The 18222-nt window shown below is 39.8% G+C and overlaps 1 protein-coding gene across 3 annotated transcripts in view; it reads right to left on the reverse strand.

Moving 5' to 3' along the window:
- The window catches only part of bicd1a (bicaudal D homolog 1a), a 42624-nt gene that overhangs the window by 15764 nt on the left and 8638 nt on the right, over nt 1-18222 (reverse strand). For all 3 annotated transcript variants that reach the window (XM_054777074.1, XM_054777072.1, XM_054777073.1), the window contains 3 exons: nt 5305-5517; nt 2950-3102; nt 1179-1688 (listed from right to left, as the gene is read on the reverse strand). In XM_054777074.1, the coding sequence (XP_054633049.1) occupies nt 1179-1688; nt 2950-3102; nt 5305-5415 (774 nt within the window). In that variant the 5' untranslated portion in view covers nt 5416-5517. The remainder of the gene's footprint in view (nt 1-1178; nt 1689-2949; nt 3103-5304; nt 5518-18222) is intronic.

Genomic DNA, 18222 nt, shown 5'->3' on the forward strand with positions numbered 1-18222 from the left:
TGATAGCATCAACTCTAAATAGAAAATGGATAGAGAATAATTATGTTTAGAGATAAATCTGCATTGCTAATCTGCCTCCAATTCAATTGTAAATCTCTCTTAACATTAAGAAGAAGTTTCATATCTATTTAAGGCGTCTTGACTGAAGGCGTCAGTGTGTCTGTGTGGCGGCTCTGTGTCCCGTCCCTGTGCCTGTCGCATCCTTATCCCACTGACAGGACTCCCGATGGCCCACGCAGATGCCTCACAACTGTCTTCTCTGCTGCTGCTGAACTCTTTGCATCAACATGGCAACAGCAAACAAATGCCAACATTTGGTCGTGTTAGACTTTTCAAACCATGCCGAGAATAACTAAAACAGCTTAAGGGACTTTAGACGTCATGTAAATGATTTTCCACTGTGATGCTGCTGCTATATCAGCTCGCGTTAAAATAAAACCCCCTTTAATTTCTTCATGTCTGCCAGAAATCTTTAATCATCATGGGTTTTGTTTGCAATTATTATGTCATTATGTGGTTTCAAGCTTCAGTGGCTGCATCAGTATTCTTACTGTATTCAGCAACACACAGTATGAATTAGCCACTGTAAACATCAAGTGAGGCCTAATTAAACCAACTAATGTCTCTCATGTATTAACTCATTTGCATATTTCTTACTCTGAAACAGCTTTATACCATCAAACCTAGGGCTGGGCGATGTGGCAAAACAAAACAAAAAATCACAATATATTTTTTCATATTGTCTGATCTTGATTATTATCAGTTGTTTATATTGTTTTTAACCTGTTAGCAAATATTAAAGTTAACAATATTACAGCACGACAAACGGACCTGTTAAAGCTATTTATTTTCTGTAGCTTTTCTTCCTGGTTCTTGGGACCGCATCAGAGAAGTAGTTCATGCTCACATCATTTAAAAGCTTTTCAAATTGTATTAAAAAAATGTATTTAAAAAAATAAATCGTGAGTTGGGTGTCTCATGACAACCCCCAAATTTGATGTTGCAACAAGGTGTCGACCATGCGTGTCGATGTCGAATTAAGCAGATACTTTTTAGTAATAAGAAGACCACGGTGGACCAGGGCTTGTTCGACACACGGGTTGTCGACCAATGGGATATCGACAATCATTGTTACAACAGGTTGATTTCTTACAAGAATTGATCATTTCCTTACTGACCTGTATCAGCTGCTGTTTGAGCTTCTGCATCTCAGACAGGTTAAGCTCACTAAACAGATCCGGCACCGGGTGCAGACCTTCGCTTTTTCGTCCAGGCCGGTAGTCTCCGTTCATTTTTGTCAACACGGCACCTGCGTGGAGGTGGCCGTTGTGCCGATTGCAGTCGTCATTGTTGCCGTTGGCAGTAGGAATGGCGCTGTTGCTGCTGCTGCTGTTGGCGCCGCCGCTCCCGTTGGACTCCTCTGGGAAATTGAGGCCTTCGACACCGGTGACAGTGAGGGCAATATGGGCGCCTGCTCCGTAGACGCTGTCGCTCAGGCTGAGGTGGTGGGCCAGCTCCTTTCTTAGATTATTCTTCTGCTCACGCTCACTCTTGAGGGCATCCAGGGCCTCCTCCAACTGTCCCGCAGAGATTTCTTTCAGACGTAAGGCGTCTTCAAGCTGGCTGTTCAGAAGAACAGTCTCCTCCTCCAGCACTTTAATCTCATGTTTGAGGCCCTCATACTCCACCTAAGAACACATAAGTCTTTAGAGGAATTAAACAAAAGGAACACAACTACAAAAAGCAGTTTCATTTTGCAGGAGACACAGAGATGACACCAGAGCAGTACATTTGAATGCAGTGCAGGTGCTATAATCTTCCAGCAATAACTGTAACATAATTGACATTTTTTTGTGCATAACCTCGTCCTTGGTGGGCTCAGGTTAGTAAAAATAATACCTCCCTGTACATGTGAGATGACAGCGTTCTTGCATGTGGTAACTAGGATTTAGCAGACAGCATGTTGTCCATGAAGAGCAGGGGTGCTCACACTTTTTCAGCCTGCGAGCTACTTTTACAATGACGGAGTCCCAAAGATCTACCTCCTACTAATATAGAAAATATACAGTATATATTGAATTTATAAATATGAGGATTTATGTACATTGTGCATGTATATCAGGGGTGCACACACTTTTTCAGGGTGTAAGTTACAAGTCAAAATGATCTTCCTCTTACTATATAACATATATAGAAAATCATGAAATAAAAGTTGAAGAAACGGAAGTGTAAAAGAACACGCATTTCTATAGTGGAGTTCAGGATGCGAAGCAAAGCCATCAAACAATTCACTTTTTTTTCCACAAGTGAACGGACGGATTTGTTTTAGATATAGGCATCTTACCGCTGAGTTAGTTTATCCGTAACCTGAATAATAAAGGTGAAATTTGCATCTCCATGTGGAGCTTGAAACGTCAGTTCGCCACTTGATGGTAGTCGCAGGGGGAGCAGCGGCAAATCACGAGGGGAGCTTAATGTCAGCTGACTGATGCCATATGACATCTACAAAGGGACATTTATGCGATCAACACAAATATTATTAAAATTGGTTTAAACACTCACAGATCACAGCATGAGACACACAAAGTGTCAGAGACTAGTTCTCGAGGGAGTCTTGTGTTTACAGACCAAAATTAAGTTTTTTATTAATTTATGCAAGTGAGTTCGTAACCACAAAACATCAGATTGATACCAACATTTGCAGTATCGCCCACCCGTGACTACAACCACAATAATAAATAGTTAAGTTCCCCTCGGACTCTTCGAAAGAGTAGAATTTATGATATTGCAACAACAGTAAAAGCACGACAACACTATGTGTTCATACAATGCTGGAATTATATATCCTTTATGACAATTGTAAGTGTACCACAAGAGGTACTGTACATTCTGTACGGTATATAGAGGGCCAAATCCGTCATTCAGGTATTACACGGCCTCAGCACTGACCTGGCTCTGCTTGAGCGTAGAGACCAGTTTCTGCAAGGTGATGTTCTCTTCCTCTAGCTCCGTGTAATCTTGTAGCAGCCGGGTTTCTCGGAACTTATACTCCTTGATCTCCTCCCGCATCCTGCTCCTCTGGAGCTCCAGCATCTCATTACTCTGAGGCACAGGAAGAGACGAAGGGACACTTTGCATCAGTCTCTAGTGGAGTACACTGTCACACATACAATAATACAGTATATAATCATAAAGTACAACAGCCAAACCGGTATGGTATGGTATGCATATATCCGTTGAATACACACACTATTGACATAAGTCTATAAGAAAATAAGAATTTGCAATAAGAACAATGAAAAAATCTGATGTATATAACACCTGCTCAGTCACAGACACAGTGACAATTAGGAGTGACTGTAAACATACAGTGTACGGCCTCTTTGGACGATTGTGTTGGCTGTTATTGTTGCAGATGTATATAATGCATGTGCAGACCTAATTATAATAAATCCAGTCTTGAACATCATATTCTCCTGGCAGAGTTTCATAATGTCTGCGCGTGTGTGTGTGTGAGATGACTGCGGACCATGCTGTTCAAGATACAGAGACTGAACTAAAAAAATGAAGATCATTATGAAACTATTTGAGGCTTACAGCAGCTGACAGCATCTCCTAAACTCCTGAAGCTAATAGAGGCTAAATATTAAAGGCTATACAGTATGAGTATACTGTATGCAGCTATGCACATTAAAAGATTTTAATAGGGGAATAAACATGATGTCAGACCATTGCTCTTTCCTGCATATATTGAAGTGTTTTATTATCATTTCAACCAACACATTGTTTTAACGTAAGCCTTGGTGAATGAGAAAATGCGTGCTGAAGGTGTGCGCAATCAGCCTGGCCAACTGTGCCCCTGCCGAGCTCAGGGCATTTAGCTGATTTTGCAGCTTAGCACTGGATTTGCCCCCCACAATGGGGTCATGGCCCCGGTGTCTGACCCCAACTCGAACTCCTGTGTCGCCCGCCACAGTGTCAGCAGGCATGCTGTAGGCAAATGGGCAAATGGTCAGGTTTGCACTGTGTGTCATGTTGTTGCCTGCTCTGTCCAACTGTAAAATGAATGTGATTGCGACACAGTAATCCTTCGCCACTTTGTGCTTCGTATTTTGCAATTTTCATGGTATTTCAACTATATATTTAATATACTAATGAATAAATCATGCTGTTTCATGGTTGAATTTGGCCTATTATTGGTCAGAAAATATGGATATTTAAGAAAATGTAACATATTTTTTCCTATATGAAGCATTTTCAAGCATAAAAATGTCTAAATGAAGTAAAATACAAGGCATTCAGAAGACACATTCAGAGGTTGTGATGATATGTAGTATTCTACACTGGTCAGTGGGTGTCAGTAATGTTCGGTGAGACACAAAAGCACTTCCTGTCTGCACCACAGAAGACTTTTAAAGCAACACACATGAGTATGAGTCTTATTTGTGTCTTAAATGGCTTATTTTCTCTTATTATGTCGACTACATTGGGTAATAGGCATGTACAGGTGACTATAGGAGTGTTATTTCATGTCTAGAGCACTCTAATAGTGTTAAAAACCGTATTTAGAAGGTCATAAACAGGTTGTCTATGTTCTAACTATGAAAATATTCCATTTATAAATACAGAATCCTAATTTATCATACAAACATGTTCACTGCAACAACTGAAACCTAGATTATTTCATCAACAAATACATAGAAAGTTTATATTTATAAACCCATAACATCCTCCGTCTTCCTCCTCTGTACTTGCAGTGCTGTTATATTGCCACCTAATGGCAACACATACGTTAGCACTTTAAAAACATTACAAACGTGATGTATGCTGTATTATTATGCTGTGCATGCTATGCTTTATTCAAATTTATGAACGATTACCAACTGCCACTGTCGGTGGTGGGTAATGTCGGGGTTAAACACTTCATTGAGCACGTCATTCATTGAGCAAATACATATGAGTGATGAATAAAAGGGATAAATGAGCATTTAAGGTTACTTTTACCTTCATGTTCAAATGTCATTCTTGACGTGACTGTTCCAAAAGACACAATATGGCAGCGAAGGCCAACACGGTCACCACCTTCCTGTTTTGCCATGAGTTATTTCTTGAATTCAATTATCTGGTTTGTTGAGGCGGGCAACACTATTGAATTCAATAAATAACTCATGGCAAAACAGGCAGGTGGTGCCTGTGTTGATCTTAATCATGATAATTGGGATACATATTGTTTGTTGCGTATGCTTCGTCATCATTACATACTACCAACAAGTTTTGTTTGCAAGCTTAGGTGGGCAAACTCACCTCTCGCAGCTCCTGCCCGAGGATGTTGAGCCTCTCATTCTCTGACTGTGCATTGGAAGCCACAGAACGACTCAAGGTCAGCTCCGTCTGCAGCTCCAACATACGAGCCATGTAGTATGCCTCCTTGGAGGCAGACTCCCGCAGCAACGTCTCCTCATTGCTCTCACCGTCCTCGGCCACCTTACGCTGGTTGCTGTATGCTTGGCCAAACGCCTGAGAAAATGAAAAGTGGCGTTAGGTCGAGTTTAATATCATTCAACATCAACACGCTCATTTGGGATTGTACTTTTTGCACACTTGTATCAGCGACAACTCAACGATACTCGCTTTCTATCTGTAAGGGATGATGTTTCATTGTGATCAATAGATACACTGTTCCCATTTTCCTGACACAGGTTTCCACAGCACCGAGAGCCGACGTGTCATGACAAAGGTGCTGAGGCTTGATCGGAAAAACCCAAGCAATGAGACAACAACACAACTGCAGGGTACATCGTCTCGAGTCGCCCAAAACCACACAAATTTTACGGTTTTTCAAAAGATTATTAATTATTAAATGAACTGGTGGGTCAGGACCCAAAAAGTGGGTCGTGGGTCCATCTTGGGTGGGTCGCAGACAGCTTGTTACATAAAAATATGCCAAATTGAGCCATATCTTAATCATCTTGCTCCTTGGTAGACTGTATTTACAATGCACAGTTAGAAGTGAAATATCTGAATTTGTGGTCTTTGATATTTCATTGTACTTCATGCATTATTTGTATGCATACAGTTGTCATGTTCTTCCACAAAATGCTTTCATAATTTCCTCTTGGCCATGTAATTATGTGTATTAATGTTTCAAAAGATGATAGGCGATTTAAAAAATACATATATGAAATACATTTGTAAAAATGACTAATAAAAGTGTACAAAATAATAAAAAAAAGAAATGACTTAAATAAAATTGTAAAAAAAAAATACAAATTAAAAATGACTTAACTAAAGTGTAAAAAAGTGTATTAAAATAAATAAAAATATAAATGACATAAAAGTGTAAAAAAATAAAAATAAAAAATAATGAAAGACCGAAATAAAAACGTAAAAAAAAATAAAAGGAAAAATGACTTAAATAAAAGCATAAAAAATAATAAAAGTACATGCAAATTAAAATGACAAATAAATAAATATTAATAAAAATGACTTAAATAAAAGAAAAAAATATAAAAAAGAAATAATATTCACTTACTTTTTTTATATTAATAGAACATAAATAAAAATGTAAAAAATCAATAACAAATAAATACAAATAAAAATGCCTAACATAAAATCGTAAAAATAATAACAATGAAAAATGCCTTAAATAAAAGTGTAAAAAAATGACTTAAAGTGTAAAATAGAAAAAATGATTTAAAGAAATGTGTAAAAAATAATACAAATAAAAAAGGACTTAAATAAATGTGGGTTTCGACTTCATGATTATTGGAAAATGCGGCCCCAGGTTGAGACTATTTGAGAACCCCTGGACTGCGGTCTATTATTAGTCAATAAATGTGCATATTTAAATTGCACGCATTTCTTGCCCGAAATAAGCATTTTCAAGTATAAAAATGGCTACATGAACTAAAATACAAATATAAGCCATTAAGACCATGATTCAACTTGTGAATGTAGTACTCCACATTGGTCACTAGGTGTCGATAATTGTTTGGTGAGACAATCGCCAGACTTGATCGCCAGAACAACAGGCTTTTAATTCAGGTTTAAATTAACAGGCACAACAATAACTACATAATAATAGTAATAATAATAAAAATAATAAAAATAACAACACAGGCTGCTGTTGAAGCCACAGCCCACGACAAGCTAAAACTCAACTGTGAACCTCTAACGTCACTTTCTGCCCACCACCCATTCTGCTCCCAGACAAGGTAAACTGTTTTAAATGGCTTATAATGCAGAATCAAACATAAATGTTTATAAGCAAAAATAATGCAAACATTTATTTTTCTCTTTTCTTCTGTTCGACACATTCTGCTGTTGTTTGAGCCTCGTGCCCTCTCTCCCTCTATGGGGAACCACAATGGGATTGTGGCGAATGATAACAAGAACAAAACCTTTAATTAATGCAAAGCACTCTCTGACTGAATGAGCTCAAACTCTCGCTTCAGAGGCGCGGCTGCCAATGTCCGAGCAGCACGGTCACCCACAGTTGAACCCCACAGGGAAAAGCTGGCCCCACAGGGCCCCACTTACAGGATTTACAACACAAAAGGGAGAATTTGTGACGTGAAATCAACATCTACTGCACTGAGCACCAACCGTACAACAAATACATTCCGTATTGTTATTTTCCCACACTATCCACTTACTACACCATTAGTGTTTTTAGAGTTACGGGGGTGCTGGAGCCTATGCAGGTAGAAAAGTAGAAATACTCATAGCCTGGCACTCACAAAATAATGGTGAATAAGGCATTGACTGGGAATTGAGCCTGTGCCAGCTGCATGGAAGTCACTTATGTAAACCACTACACAACCAATGGCCCTAATTTATACACAAAATGGACCTCCTGCACCACGGGTGTCCACATTTCTTCCAGCAAGGGCCACATAGTGAAGAATGAAGGGATGCAAGGGCCACTTTGACATTTTGTAAACCAACACATGTAGATATGATAAGAAGTTCTTTATATTGCAAGAAAAAAATGTATCACAGCTTTGTGATAAAGCTTCAGGCTTTACTTTTTTTTCTAACTTTCCAAATATTTCAACTTTTTACTTACCAAATCTTCTCATAATATCGTGTCTTTATTCCCGTAATATTTTATCTTTGTTCTTGTAACATTAGAATTTTTCCCCAACCTAATTTTCCAAAAATTACAAACGTATTTTCTTTTGTTTATATTTTTTTATTTCAACCCTATGATGCTAAAAAGACATTATTTTTCCTCATAATATTCAGAGTTTATTCTGATAAAATTGCAACTTTTTTCCTTGTTAGAATATTATTTCTTTCTCGTAATATTTTGACTTTATTCTTGAAAAATTACAGCAGTTTTTTTTTTCCATTTCTGCAGTTTAAAATTTTTTTTCAACAGTTTCAACTTTCATCTTGTAAATGTTCTTCTTGTAATGGCATGACTTTATTCCCATAATATTTTGACTTTGTTTTTCGTAACATAACTTTTTTCCCAAGCTAATTACCAAAAATTAATATTTGTTTGACTTAAAAACAACACTTTTTTAAAATTTAAAGTTTTTGTTATTTGTCCCCATAATATTACAACGTTATTGTCGTAAAATTCTAACTTTTCTCGTTAGATTGCATCTTTTTTCTTATTATTTTGATGTTATTCTTCTTAAATTATATTTTTACAATGGGCTGCGTGCAGCAAATGGCCCCCGGACTGAACTTTGGACACCCCCGTCCTACACCAATTAGGCAATTACTGGATCAGCAGTTGGACTATTCTTCATCGTAACAAACATTGTGGACAAAATCCAGTTTGGGCAAGTCTGCTCCAGCATGGCTGTGCCTCAGTAGGCAAGTACAGTATGCAGTGTTTGGATAGGCGGTCTCTGAGAGGACCTTTATGAATATGACCACAAAGTTTCCTCCATTTTCACTTCAGCGCCTTAGATCGTCAATGAGTATCTTGGATTTTCCCATCGTTCACATCCTAGCCTCCCTAGAAACGCCTTACAAAAACAGATCCATCCATTTCTTTTAGTTACTCATAATTTCATCTTTGAGAAAGCAGCAGTAACAGTCCTGGAAACATGAATAGTTTTCCATACTTGAGTTTCCATTTTCCCTACTTTTCCAGACCTGGAAATTAACCAAATCAAATCTCATGCTTTTCCATAGGAAACCTGCAATGTAAATGAGAGAGACTCCCCAAAAGATGCACCTAATTCTATCCATCCATCCATTTTTATTCAACGCTTATCCTCATTAAGGTCACAGGTAAGATGGAGCCTATCCCAGCTGACTTCGGGCAAGAGCTGGCGTACACCCTGAACTGGTCGCCAGCCAATCACAGGGCACGGATAGACAAACAACCATTTCCACTCACATTCTCACCTATTGGCAATTGAGCGTCTCCAATGAAGCTACCATGAACATCATTAAAGACCACATTCATGTATGTTGACTATATCCATATTTTCAAACAGGCATTGCGATGTGTTCCTAAAAGTCCCTTTGCCCCGTTTGGCCAGTGCTCCACACATAAAGGAGTCACAGAAAGTGACACTTGATGACTCATTGCTCTTAAACAAGGCTCTCAGCGGGCTGTTGCTGTTACAGGGCAGCCTCCCGTCAGCTATAAATATCACAGTGACAGCTCTGCATTTTCCAGCTAATTACGTGAAAAACACTGACAATGCACGTGTGCTGCGGTCATTGTAATGATGACTCCAGCTCTGTCCTGTATCCTGCTTGGCAGATATAGCTTTATGAAAAAACAGCTGGAAAGGACGATATTGATGCAGTGGAACTCGTTTATGTCAGACAACCCGTCTATGTTGAGCAACTCCTCAAGTCCAGGTCCATTGTTTTCTTATTAGTACTAGAAAGTGCCCGCTTAAGATGACATTAATATACACAGTCAAATGCTTTTGTGGACATAAAATGGGGTCATTTTGATGAAAAATTGTCAGCCCGTCAGTCCAAGGGGTGTCATAAACGTGTTCTACAGTAGAGAATCAGCGACTGGCAGCTCTTTTGGACCCGGAAGCCCAATAACGCATTCAACCTCAGGCTCCTCGGCCTGGTGTGCCTCAGTGGATAAAGTCCAGACAATGGTGTGGCCCCTGCATTTATTCCCACCCTCAGGCTATAGAAGGGGAAGCTTATGGGGGACCCAGTGTAAATGGGCCATACGGGAAGGGGAGTGTGCAACTCTGAAATACTTCCCCATCTGTGCAGGCTGCTAATGAGGAGTCAGGGGATCTAGGATGTCCTCTAGCTGTGTTGTGTGTAAGCATATCTATTTTTACATCCATCGCCACCATCTTCTATTATTAACAGCATGCATCAGGTCTGCCTTGGAGTCCATTTTCAGGGTTAATGAACAACATTTAGAGTAAAAACCAACATTAGCCTTTAACTATTCCTTGTGGATTGATGTTAAAAATGAAGAAGATATTAATTTAACACCAGTTGAGCGCCTGTTAGATGTGGATTTGAATCCATCAGTCAAAATGTAGTCTATTCTTTTGAAATTCCGCAAAAAGTGATTGAAATGTCCTCCAAAAGGCAGCTTGCTGAGCTCTAATCCCTGCTACAAGTCATGTCGCATTGAAGTTATGGAACATCCAAATCGTATTAACTCATACGAAGCAGAGTTGTCATGATTGGCACACATACACATGCACACGTACAGTGGCATCCTATCCAGATGGTCGGCCCAACAGACTACATCAGGGATTTCAGTACCACAGACAGAGACACCAGGACCTCTGCAGAGGAGCAACACAGCTGTTTGCGTCAGGATGGACGAAATGTTACGCTTTCATTGAAAAGCACGGATTTCTCTTCCAGGTTTGATCAGTGAAAAACATACAGAGTGTTGCTGTCCAAAGAATAGCACATACAAAATACCGAGGAGGTTTCACTGGAAATGTGTTACTAGTATGTTGTATTATAAGGCATAGAAATTACAAGATAAAGCATTTATAAAAAGAATCAATTAAATTACTGCATATTATATGCATATATTTAATTTTTATATGCATGAATAATCATCGTTGCAGAGCTTCTTGTGAGAAAATGCCCTCTACACATGTTTTGTCCTTGTTAAGGACATGGAAAAGTCCCCATGTGTATTCCAGCCATGAGGAAAATTGCCAAGTCAAGAGATGTGTCATCTATAAAAAAAAAAATTAAAAAAAAACACACACACAGAGGCGCTTTTTCACAAGTAGGGTAAAGCTGGGTGATCAGGGCCCAGAAGCCATGGCGTTGCAGTCACAGTTGATAGCTAAAAATAGTAACATCGGGGAACATTATAGTGGAAAATGTCATCTCATGCTAGAAGAGCCTGCATGAATATCAAATATACACTCACTGGACACAGGGTAAACTCCTTTAGCGGGAACACACATTTGAATTACAGTCAAACCTTGGTTTTCGCAGGCCCCAGTTTTCGTTTAAAGTTTCCGGCAAAATTTTGCGTTGGTTTTCGTACAATATTGTATATAATACATGAGTTTGTTTACCCTCTACTGTAGGAAGATGGAGGAAGCAAACAAAGAACCCTACACATTGCTGACTACCTGTTATTTTTTACAGAGTGTGACTGCTAAATAACCCGCCATGGGGCCAAAGAAAGTTGCGAGTGCTGGCTTCAGGTTGCGCAGGGCTGTCAAACGCCAGATTTTTTCTGAAAACCATTTTAGTGCCTTGTATCTATATTACAAGAGGATTAATGTCCTAAAAGGGCTTAATTGGCTTTACATTGGACAATGCGTGTGACTGACAACGATCCACATCTGCTGCTTTCTCACTATGCACAAAGCGGTGCGTGCATGCTGCGTGACATCGGAAGGACTGCCAAGGACAGGACGCTTTTAGCTAAAAAGATGTGTCTTGTTAGAATGATTGCATTTGGCTCCAATCTGCTTGCGATAAGAACGAATGTTGGATTCCTTCCCAGAATGACTATTGTGTGCTTGGCTGATAGACAATGAACGCGGGTGCTGGCTGGTAGATTTGACTAAGAAATGACTCTTAATTGATCTTTTTCGGATTCCGCCTCTCAATGATGCTATCATCTGATTGACCATAATGACGAGGAGATCAGGTCATTAACTGAGCAGTTGAATGACAAAGCAGCACATCCTCTTTAGGTTTATTTTGGAATCAAGAAGCAAATTAGCCTGGTGGCTCACATCATCCACTGAATATGAAATGCTTTGTGCAGATGGAGAAGTGCTAACAGGCTGGACCATCTGTAACTGTGTCAAAGCCAACGTCACCCTCCGCATGCTTCGTAATGCGCCTGCCAGGCCACCAGCAGTAAGGCAACCACAACAACACACGGCATACGTGGCCTTCAGGCAATCTCTCTCTCTCTCTCTCTCTCCCTCCTTTTTCTCTCACTCTCTCACACACACACACACACACACACACACACACACACGCACACACACACACACAGTTAAAAATACATATGGCTATGGGCACACTTCTTCAGGAAGCATACACTGGTAGTCATTGCTTACATGGCCAGTCATTACAGGAGGTGGAAGGTCAGCGAGGCTAAAAGTGGGTAAGAAAGGAAGGAAAAAAGAAAAAAATATGTTTTTGAAATGATTATTTTTTGTACAGCAAAAATTTGGTCAATAAGTGTATAATCAAAGTTTCACAAAGTCAGTGCTGACATAATTACAGTGGCGTGAAAAAGTGTTTGCCCCTTCCCGATTTCTTATTTTTTTGCATGTTTGTCACAATTAAATGTTTCAGATTGTCAAACAAATTTAAATATTAGTCAACACAACTGAACACAAAATGCTTTTTTAAATGAAACTTTTTGTCATGAAGTGAGAAAAAAAATCCACACCTACATGGCCCCTCGTTGCCCCACCCGAGAAAGAAAGTAATTGAGATCTATCAGTCTGGAAAAGGTTATAAAGTCATTTCGAAAGCTTTGGTGCTCCAGTGAACCACAGTGAGAGCCATTATCCACAAATGGGGAAAACATGCAACAGTGGTGAACCTTCCCAGGAGTGGCCGGCCAACCAAAATGACCCCAAGAGCGCAGTGACAACTCATTCAAGAGGTCACAAAAGCCCCCACAACAACTGGGCAAAAACTGCCTGCATGGCAGAATTCCAAGACGAAAACCACTGCTGAACAAAAAAATATTAAGGCTCATCTCAATTTTGTCAGAAAACATTGTCATGATCCGCAAGACCTTTGGTAAAATACTCTGGTCTGACGAGACCAAAGTTGAACACTTTTGAAGATGTGTGTCCCATTACATCTGGCGTAAAAGTAACACCGCATTTCAGAAAAAGAACATCATACCAACAGTAAAATACGGTGGTGGTAGTGTGATGGTCTGGGGCTGTTTGGCTGCTTCAGGACCTGGAAGACTTGCTGTGATAAATGGAACCATGAATTTTGCTGTCTACAAAAACCTGAAGGAGACTGTCTGGCCATCTGTTTGTGACCTCCAGATGAAAGAGACAGCGCTGTAAGAGACTCACTGAGTGCAGTTGTTGCTGCTAAGGGTGGCCAGTTATTAGGTTTAGGGGGCAATCACTTTTTCACACAGGGCCACGTAGATTTGGTTTAGTTTCACTCTTAATAATAAAAAGTTTCATTTAAAAACTGCATTTTGTGTTCATTTGTGTTGTCATTGGCTAATATTTAAGTTTGTTTGATGATCTGAAACATTTACGTGTGACAAACATGCAAAAAAAAAAATCAGGAAGGGGGCAAACACGGTTTCACACCACTGTACACGTAAATATAGATTTTTTAAAATCACCTGAAATACAGTAGTGTCACCCAGGTGCCCACATTTCCTCACGCAACCCACGTTTACATCAATCCAACAAATGTATAGTCTTGGAAAGCATCTTTTTAAAAATGGAAAGACAAAAAAACATGCATGTTAGGCAGTGGTGCTCTGATCGATGGGCCACCGATCTGTGAAAGAAGCACGTCATCGGCATACGCCGATAAATGCCTTTCAACGCCGATCACAAAAGCCGATCACCTCCGGGTTGTACTATTGCAGCATGCAGCCCGTAGCGAGCGCCCCCCGCCCACTTTCCTTCCCACTGCGCAGGCAAGCCAAACCCAAAACAATCATGCCTGCCATGTGGAACTAACCAGGCGTTTCTGAGAGTGATATACATTTTGCAACCTGTGAAACATGCCACGAAAATCTCACCGGGGTAGCACGTTAAAAAGCTTGAATTTACTACAGTATTTGAAGGACAAACACTTGACGGAGTATGGTGAGGTTTCGAGGCTCATGACGTGATCATCAGTCAAACAGCAGATAATGCAGCCAAAATGCTGAACAACACTCGCCTGGAAATAAAACAAAAAATAATTGAATTGATCGGACTAGATGACCAGCCTCTTTCAGCGGCGGTCCCCCCCATGATTATTTTATAAAACATATTGTTGTAGTCATCCTCACTGAGAACCCCGACTGGAAGGAAAAACAATTAAAGAAGGCAGCAAAAATGAACTATGCTGTTTGCATTATTTTCTTTACTGCTTATTCTGTGTAAAAATGACAACATACTTTCCTCCTTCTATTATAATCCCTTTAAAGCAGCCAACTAAGCACTGAGTGGATACTTTCCCCTTTAGAAACGTGCCTGGGGTGAAGAAGAATTAGAGCACTAATGCCGCCTGCGTGGAAGGCAACCTACAGTGTCTCCTCTCTCCTGCATGCGCCAACATTCTCTCTGATTGTACTCTTTCTCTGCTTTTTTTTATGGTGGCACTAATAAGAGAAATAACATTCAAATAATGTAAAGGACAATGAAGGACTAAAACAGAATGTGTATTTATTGGCTATATCCAGACAGAGTCGCCTGGGCGATATAAGAGAAACGGAGTGATGCACAATGGACTCATCTGATAACATCGTCTCGTCTTTCTGCAGCAGATTTCTGCTGGGGAAGAGGAGCTGAGGCAGACAAAGACACACAGACAATGGAAAGACTAGTTGCACACTGCAGCCTGGCGGAAGTGACTCATGAGGCTTCTACCGAGTGACTCTACTGAGTGACTTTTATTGCAGCCACCGGCTACCAACACAAGACAACCTACTTTTTGACAGAAGGATCGAGAGATACCACTTCAGTGTCAGGCGTCCACAACCTCGTATCCGCGGCCAATGCCGGCGTAACATGATAGGTGGCGCAGCATGAGGACACAGAGTTCCCAGGGATGCTTACCGAAACTCGGTATCATAATGGCACCACTGCCATCGGAAACGGTTGTGACCGGACCAAAAACTAAGTAGCTATCGGTGCCTCGTTTCTGTGCGAAATTAATGCACATTTAGCCATTTGCAACAAGTGCTGAAAGGTGATATCGTGCAAGTAACGTATTGTCGGTAATGGCGGATAGCTACAGAGGAATACAGAGTCTCAAGCTCTTTTTAAACTTTATTGTCCGCCTTAACATTTCAACAGCAGCACTGCACACACATTTCTCTGTTGCTCTCCATTATTGTTACATCATTATTTTATTTATATTATTCAAGTATTTAAATTACTATTCTCTTTAATTTGCATGTCACAAAATTCTGTAAAAATAAAAAGGCATTGGTTTTGGACAAAATTTGTATGTTTTCCTTTTTTTTTAAGTACCCGGTTTGGGCACTGTTTAAGCACCAGCCCTGCACCCGGTTTGGGCACTGTTTAAGCACCGGCCCTGTTCAAATTGGCACCGGGACCCACATTTTCCACTGGTCATTAAGTCATGACCCACTTTCATTTAAGTCATTTTTATTACTTCACGTTTTTATTTAAATCGGTTTATTTTTATTGGTTGTTTACACTTTTATTAAAGAAATGTTTATTTTGATTACTTTTTACACTTTTATTTAAGTCATTTGTATTTGTATTATTTATTTACACTTTTATAAAATAAACGTTTATTTTTTAACTTTTGACACTTTTATTCATGTCATTTTTTGTCATATTTATTTTTAATTAATTTTTACGTCATTTTTTATTTTTTATATTTATTTCTACCATTTATTTATTTATTTAAATCAAGCAAATCACCTATGTAATATTTTTAACATTAATACACATAATTATATGTCCAATGTGCATTTTAGAGGAATTTCTTAAGGCATTTTGTAAAGGAAATGAGGAAGAGTATGACAACTACATGCATACAAATATTGTATACATTTAAATTAAATATCAAAATTACATTAAATCAGACCACAAAATCAGACACTCATTGATAACTGTGCAATGAGTATATGCCAAAGGCGGCAATAATTTGTAGGCCAATTATCCTCCAGCAACATTTGTTATCGTGGCAGGCCTACCAGGTCTGCATATTTCCATCTACACAACATCAATCACCTCCGTCAGCCCCCATACTACACCTGTATCCTTGTTCACAGCCTGGTTACTCCCGTATTGTAACGCTCTCCTCATCGACCTCCCTCACAAATCCCTCCATGAGCTTCAAATGGTCCACAATTCAGCCGCCCGCATCATCACGCCAACCCCTTCATTTCACATCACACCCATCCTGCAGCACCTCCACTGGCTTCCCGTCAAATCTCAAATAGAATTCAAAATCCTTCTGCATACATTCAAGGCCATCAACAAGCCAACCCCCCCTCTGATCTCGACATTGCCACCTCTTCCCGCTCCCTCAGAACCTCCTCCTCCTCCATTCACCTCACCGTCCCACCTGCTCACCTCAGCACCACGGGTTGGATTATCGTGGTTTGTTTCTCATAGTATGACTTTAAAATAAACAAAAGTGTTTTTTCTTTAATATTTCAACTCGATCCGACTAAAAATGACATTATTTTTCCTCATAATAAGTTCATTCTGGTACAATTGCAATTTTTTTCCTTGTTAGAAGAAGACTTTTTTCTGTTAATATTTGGACTTTATTCTTGTAAAATTACAGCCGTTTTTTTATTTATTTTCCAAATATTTCATTTTTCTTCTTGTAAATTTTCTTCTCGTAATTTCGACTTTATTCCCATAGAATTCTCATAACATTATAACTTTTTCCACAACCTAAATTTCCCAAAAATAACAATTTCCTTTCCATAACATGTTTTAAATGTATGCTTCTAAAATGATGTTATGTTTCCTCATATTATGATCTTGCAAAGTTATAACTTTTTCTCTTTACATTACCATTTTTTTTCTCTTAATATGTATGTATCTTTTTTAGTTTTATGTATACATTGCACTTTTAAAGCCAATAAAAAAAAAGCCGCAGGCCCCAGACGTCACACGTCAGTGTACCCACTTGACTTGATTTGCTACTTTTCTACACTAATAAACGTTGCACGCTGCGTTTCAGGGCTCTTCCACAGGAGTCCAAAGGCAAAACCATTCATCGTTGTCTGTTGGTCCTGTTTATGCCCCGCCCCTCATTCCATACAAGCAGGCCCTGGGTGGCTCTTCCTGCCCTCTTCTCCATTACATCAACACAACCATACAAGCAGAAACAACAATGGGATCTGAGTGATGCACTGGAGTCACACACCACCACTCTGTCGCTCCGCCGCCCCTCCCTCGCTCACTCGCTCGCTCTCAATCACAACATCCGCACCCAAACACCCTTCCACCCCTCCACCCCCTGTCCTGCTGCATTTACTGACACGAGACACCCACATGCAGGGAAAAAGGTGCTGACGAACGACCTTCACCTCAGCTTCTGCATGAAAACACACACACACACACGCACACACAAAACAGTGTAACACATTAAAGGGCATTGAGGACCTTATCAAGATGCTCAGCTGCATCACTTAGCCTGTTGCTGAGGTCAAAGGCCACCTGCGGTATACGATATAACACAGTTACCTGCCTTTAACTGAATGAATAATAGTACTTCCACATTGGAACATTATACTTTGATCTTACTTGACGGTGCGGACTACTACTAACTAACATGTCACATGTATGTTTTTCATACAGTAGGTCTAAATATTCTCTAAAGCTTTACATTTGACAAAATCAAACATGTCAATGTGTCCGTGTTCCTTTCCTTTCATTACATACATACACAGTACAATACAGTGTAGTAGAGTGCAGCTCACTTCAGACCCCACCAAGGGGGAAATTGATGCAAAATCCCCACTTCACTCCGAGGGGGTACCATATAAAAGAGGGTGGGGGCGCACAGGCGTAGGGCCACAGGCCATGGAGGGGGGGATGGTGGACTGAACTGGAAGAAAAGAGGCAACAA

The sequence above is a fragment of the Dunckerocampus dactyliophorus genome, chromosome 5 (assembly GCF_027744805.1).
Source record: "Dunckerocampus dactyliophorus isolate RoL2022-P2 chromosome 5, RoL_Ddac_1.1, whole genome shotgun sequence".
NCBI classification, from domain to species: Eukaryota; Metazoa; Chordata; class Actinopteri; order Syngnathiformes; family Syngnathidae; genus Dunckerocampus; species Dunckerocampus dactyliophorus.